The sequence below is a fragment of the Ailuropoda melanoleuca genome, chromosome 14, assembly GCF_002007445.2.
Source record: "Ailuropoda melanoleuca isolate Jingjing chromosome 14, ASM200744v2, whole genome shotgun sequence".
In the NCBI taxonomy this organism is placed as follows: domain Eukaryota; kingdom Metazoa; phylum Chordata; class Mammalia; order Carnivora; family Ursidae; genus Ailuropoda; species Ailuropoda melanoleuca.
In genome coordinates this window covers 10,577,098-10,583,097 of record NC_048231.1, presented here as the reverse complement: position 1 = coordinate 10,583,097, position 6,000 = coordinate 10,577,098, and the positions used below count along the sequence as shown (strand labels likewise).

At 56.9% G+C, this 6,000-nt stretch overlaps 1 protein-coding gene across 3 annotated transcripts in view; it reads left to right on the top strand.

Moving 5' to 3' along the window:
* The first annotated feature begins 4,210 nt into the window (after positions 1–4,210).
* ACTN1 (actinin alpha 1) overlaps positions 4,211–6,000 on the top strand; it is a 93,770-nt gene continuing 91,980 nt past the window's right edge. For 2 of the 3 annotated variants that reach the window (XM_034642784.1, XM_034642787.1), the window contains exon 1: positions 4,211–4,664. In XM_034642784.1, the coding sequence (XP_034498675.1) occupies positions 4,560–4,664 (105 nt within the window). In that variant the 5' untranslated portion in view covers positions 4,211–4,559. The remainder of the gene's footprint in view (positions 4,665–6,000) is intronic. The other variant, XM_034642785.1, reaches the window with a different exon arrangement.

The window sequence follows — 6,000 nt, the reverse complement described above, 5'->3', positions numbered from 1 at the left end:
TTAAGGAATCTCAGTATCCCTAAAAAATTAACCTGTTTAGTAATTCTGTTCTCTCTATAGAAGGCGGTATTATATGGGACTAGTATCCCCAGTGCGATGGCCACTAGCGAGTCCTGGATGGAAAGACTGGTCAATTCATCACCTTCGGTCCATCCATCGGGGTCTCCTCCCTATTGAGAATACTAAGATCATCAGTAATTGCTTCAACCCACTCCCTTACCCCCTTCCCATTCACTTATGGACACCCAGGCCCATCCTGGGAACCCCTCCCCCCTCTCAGAACACCAGGGCCTTTCCTTTGTTTTTTTTTTTTTTAAGATTTTATTTTTAAATAATCTGTCTATCCAACAAAGGGCTTAAACTCACACCCCCAAGATCAAAAGTCACATGCCCTACTGACCGAGCCAGCCAGGTACCCCTCTTTCCTCTTTTTATTAGCCTGCCCTTTAGCCTGTGTCCTTGAATCCACATGGTACTGTCTCCTCAAGAACTGTGCCATCTCTCACTTATCTCTGGCTTGCCTTTTCAATTCTTTCCTCTCAACTGAATCCTTCCTTTCAGGCTAAATTTCTCCTATTCAAAAAAAAAAAAATTCCTTTTGGATCTCCTCTAGGAATGCCCTATATATATATTTTTTCCCTTCTATCCCTTCTTTTTTTTTTTAAGATTTATTTATTTATTTATTTATTTATTTATTAGACAGAGACAGCCAGCAAGAGAGGGAACACAAGCAGGGGGAGTGGGAGAGGAAGAAGCAGGCTCCTAGCGGAGGAGCCCGATATGGGGCTCGATCCCAGAACGCTGGGATCATGCCCTGAGCCGAAGGCAGACACTTAATGACTGCGCCACCCAGGCACCCCTCCCTTCTATCCCTTCTATATTCACTGTTGTCCTTTATTCACTGCCTAGTGTCTCTTAATTCACAGCTTGGCCACACTACTAAAATTCCACAGGCAAAGGACACTAGTGAATTTTCAATGATCACATGCAAGAATACCATGAGGCCTTATTTTCCGGATACATCTGATACTGCTGACTCCCCTCACTTTGAAACTTCGTATCTTTGACTTTCACGATGCCACGTGGTCCAGGCTTTGTGTGTTCCTGCTGATTTCTTCCTCTCTGTCTCCTTCAGGGGATCTCATTCTTCACACTCCCTTCTAAGTGCTGCTTCTCCAGGTTCCACCCTTGGTCCCCTTTCCAGCATCACTTAGGCATCCTTCGTGGGTGGTCTCATGGTTGTCAATACCATCTGTATACTGTTGACTCCCAGACCTGTTTCCCCTGAGTTCAGGGCCATGAGGTCAACTGATGGCTGGTAGAGTCTGAACATTCTCAGAGCACTTCAAGTTCAATGTGTTCAAACTCAATCCAGGATTCTACTCCCAAATCTGAAATTCTTTATCTCAATTGGCTGTACTGCTGCCATTCACCAGATCATCCTGACTAGAAACCAATAGTGAAGGCAGGGGTTCTCAACGCTGGTGGTATTGCTCTCTTGGGCTGGATCATTCTTTGCTGTGTGGAGACTGTCCCTCCCACTTGCAGATGTGGGCCTCTCTGGCCTCTCTCAACTCCATGCCAGTAGTGACCCACCAGTTGTGACAACTAAAAAATGTCTCCAGTCATTGCCAAATATCCCCTGGGGGAGAGGGTGTCAAACTATCCCAGGGTGGAGAAACACTGGGTCCAAAGCATGGGTTTAGGACTCACATATCCCGTGCAACCGTTTACTAGTTAGCCACCTTCCCGAGCCTTAGCTGGTTGTCCCTGTAAGGTAGAGACGGTTCTCATTGCATAGGTAGGGCTTCCCTAAATCATACAGATGAAGTGCATGGTCTGTCCCATATGGGCATTGGGCGAGAGGAGCAATGACTCCTCCCTGTCCTACATTGAAACTCTGAGCCCTCTCAGTTTTGTATTGTTTCTTGTCTAACCACTCTTCTCTGTTTGCGATAGCCTGAACGTTCATGTTCCGCAAAAATTCCTATGTTGCAGGCCTACCCCCCAGCGTGATGGTATTAGGAGGGTGAGGAGGTCATGAGGGCAGACAGAGCCCCTTGCACCATGTGAGGACGCAGAAGACGGCTTCTAGCAACCGGACCGCAGGGCTCTCACCGCACCGAATCTAACCTTGGACTTCCCAGCCTCTGGAACTGTGAGAAGTCAGCCACCCGATCGACAGTACTGTGTGCCAGGGGCCCAGATGGACCAAGACACCATTCCTACCTGGATTATCGCGACTGCTCTGCACCCGGCTCTCAGCTCCTGCACAGCCTGGGTCCCCTCAGATCCGCACTTCCCACGGCGCACAAGGCCTCAGGCCTTTGCGGTCTGGCTGCTGCCCACCTCCGCGGCCCCATCTCTTGCCTCTCCTGGCCTTGAATTTCTCGTCTAGCCACGCTGAAATGTTAGGCATTCCTTTTATACCAGGCAGTTTCCTGCCCCCATGTACTTACACTGATCCTTCTGCCTGGAACAGCCTCCCACACTCTGCATCTGGCTGACTCTTGTTTTCAAGGCTCACTTGAATTTCACCTACTCCAAAAAGTTATACCTGGAGCCTCCTCTCCGTGGCTGGGCTCAGGGGTCAGAGTGCTCCCCACCGGAGCTGTCTCCTTGCGCTATATTTTTGTTTCTGCATCTGTCTCTGCCGGGCTGCATGGGGAAGAAATTGTGTCTTTTCATCTCTGTATACATAACATCTAGCACGTCCCCTGACAGGCAGACGGGGCTCAGCAAGTATTTATTGAGTGAACGAATGGCCGCGGCACTGTATTACCCTCTATGTTAGGTTTAGAGCCATAGTTTAGAAATGGTTATAAAATAGTCCATAAATCTGCTCTCTCTGGCTCAGAGGCAGTGCTTCCTCAGCCAGGGGCTTGTGGCGCGCAGGGCACTGACGGTAGCACTTGCATCAATGTGAGGTTGACTAATGATGCAGGGAGCGACACCAGATATCTGCTTACAACAGCATCCGTTCCAGAGAGTCGGGGCACTTTCTTCACCTTTTACATCTGTAGCCCTTCCTGGCAATGCACTCTTTTTCTCACTCCTTCACCTGCCTCCCGGTTGACAAGCTGGAGTTTCTGCAATTGGCTCACCAACCCTCGGGGCACAAAGATAAAAGCACTCCTGGGTGCACGACCTGTCCGGAAGGCTGTTCTTCAGTCCCGAACCCCCTAGAGGAGCCCACCAGGAGGTCAGGCCTGCCTTTTCCCAGTATCTGTCATAGCTAGGCAGTGTATTTCCACTCTCCTTACTAGGCCTAGGGAAGGAAGCCCAGGCAGGCACCTAGAAGTCAGAGGTGTTTGGCCAATCTTGCCCTCCTTCCTCCTCCAGTAACAATAAGGCTTTGTCTGTCAGGCCTGAGGTTACAGGCTCAGCCTTGGAGTCCTGAAAACCTGTTACATGCCTTTTCCAACTCAACTCTTTGAGCCTCCATTTACCCATCTGTCAGGTGTGTATGCTGGGGGCGGGGCGTGGAGTAGGTAGACCACTCAGGGCTCTCCCTCCCAGTTTTCAGGGTGCTGCTGGCACTTGTAACAGGGTAGAACCCGCCTGCCCGCCTGCGGGGACCTGCAGGGGATCCCGGGAAGCCGGGCGACGTAGGCGCCAGCGGGAAGCCCCTGTGGCGAGGCGGGAAAGCTCTGTGGCCCCAGAACGCCGTTCGCCTGCCAGACACCCGGCTCTCAGAGGGCAGGGGTCGGCTGGGCTGCGACGGGCGGGGGCGGGCGGGATGGAGTCAGGAAATTCCCAGGAAATTCCTTTCCATTCCGGCATTCCCTGCCCCCTTTCCTTGGGTGCTGACTTCTCCGGACCTACGAAGGAGAAATGAAATGCTTTCCGGGTTTGCTTGTGTCCCTTCTCCAGCCCCTGGCCCCCCGGGGTTTGGAGCGCATGGGGGGCGCAGTCAGGCCGGCGCGCCCGAGTTCGCCGCCTTCCCGCGGGCGGGAAGCGTATCCAGTCCCCGGCGGCGACTGGGGCTCCGGGGCGCGCTGCCGCTCGGTCCCAGGGCTCGGGGAGGCGTCCCCCGGCTTCGGTCCCTTTCAGCTTAAGCTGGTGTCACATGAGCGGCGGGGGAGTGGGAACCCAGGGAGTGGGCGGGGGCGTGCGCGCCGGGAGGGGGCCGCCCAGTCCACCTATATGCGCCGCGGCCCGGCTGACGGATGCCAGGAATTCCCAATGAAAGGCGACGGGGGGAAGTTTGGGCAACTCGGCCTGGCCAATGGAGAACCTCGGGAGGGCTCTGCCCCTTCCCCCGCCCCCGCCCGCCTCGGCTCCCGCAGCGCGAGTGTGTCCGCCTCGCTCACTGTGCGTGGAGATTAGGTCCCAGGCAGGCAGTCCGCGAGCTCCAGCCGCCGCCCCCTCCAGCAGCAGCTATCGCGAGCAGCGCCGCGGCGGAACCGGGCGCAGGGAAGCGAGCCCGGCCCCGCTAACCCAGCCCAGCCCAGCCCGGCCCGACTCCCTCCCCACGCCGGGGCAGGAGCAGCAGCAGCCGCAGCCGCCGGGAGAGAAGGTGGAGGAAGAAATCCAGCTCGTAGCACGCGCGCACCATCATGGACCATTATGATTCCCAGCAAACCAACGACTACATGCAGCCGGAAGAGGACTGGGATCGGGACCTGCTCCTGGACCCGGCATGGGAGAAGCAGCAGAGAAAGGTCAGCAGCCTCCCCAGCCCGCCGCAGCCCCCCTGCCGGAGCAGCTCCGCCCGCCGCGCTCCCGGCTCGGAAAGGGCTCCAGGCTCGCACGAGCGGGGGCGGGGGATGCGCGGCCGCTGCGAGGTGGGGTGTTGGGTTACAGGCGCGGGCGAAAGGGGGAGAGCCCCTTTCCCAGAGCCCGCGAACGCCGAGCCCGAGCGCGGGGAGGTGGGGCCGCTGGCGGGCAGGTCGCCTTGGTGTCCGCGATTCAGGCCACCCGGCCTCAGCCGCACGGTCCCCGCGTGGGCAGGGGGTGGGAGGCGGTGCTTGGAAGGCTCGGCTGAGCCGCTGGCGCGGTGGCTGCCTGCTCCGGATCGATTTTCCCTTCCCTTCCCCGCCCCCTGGCCGCCTCTCCCTACGGCGTGCGGTGGCAGCGCGCTTCCTGGGTCGCCCTGGGCTTGGTACCTGCGGGGGGCGAGCAGTGCGGGACCCTGCACCTTCCAACCCCAACCCGCAGGCCGGGGGGAAAGCGGACGCCGCGGGGATTGGCAGCACCTTCGGGTCTGCCTGTAGGTGGACTTGCTGGAGTGGGGCTGGAGCCGGTTCCCCAGCCGGCCCTGTGGGGGCGGGGTCAGGACGGCAAACCGTTTTATTGCTTAACTCGGGCGGGCGGAGATGGGTTTGCGTCTGCGTCCTGCCCCTCCAACACCCGCTTATTCCGGGGAGAAGAATTTGGGCAACTTGATCTGAGCTGAAGGGCTCCAGGACAAGAGATTGTTTACTGGGATATTTGGGTCAGTCATTGGGGAATCCCTGCTTAGCCACCGTCCCCAGGCGTCCCAGACGAGGTGTGCCGGGTGCGCACCCCGCCACCCGGGCTGGCTCGGAGCTGGCGGTGGGACCCGGGCATAGTGGCCGGTGGCAGGAAGAGGTCAGAAACCACTCTTGTGGGGAGGGAGGGGAGGGCGCCCCAACCCTGCCTCTGCTTCCTGCCTGCATCCGGTCCCTCCTCTTCATCTCCCCCCCACCCCCCGCTGATCTGGGAATGGGGGGGGACAGGATGGCGCGTCCCTTTGGATAGTGCGGTTAGGGCTGGGCTTGAGGGAGAACGCTCATTTCCAAAAATGGTAACATTCATTCCCTTTTTTAAACTTAAAAGGGGGGGAGTTTAGGGAGCCGACTGAAGTTTTTTTTCAGCCAAAGGCATCCTGTATTAGCTCACTCAGGAATCCTAAGCCCTGAATCGCGCCCTTTTACTCACTTCATCAGACAAGCAGAGGTAATTTAAAACACACGCACAAAGGGCTTCCTCAAAGCCCAGCGACCTGAGACTCAGGCCCGGGCTTCTGCTGGACCC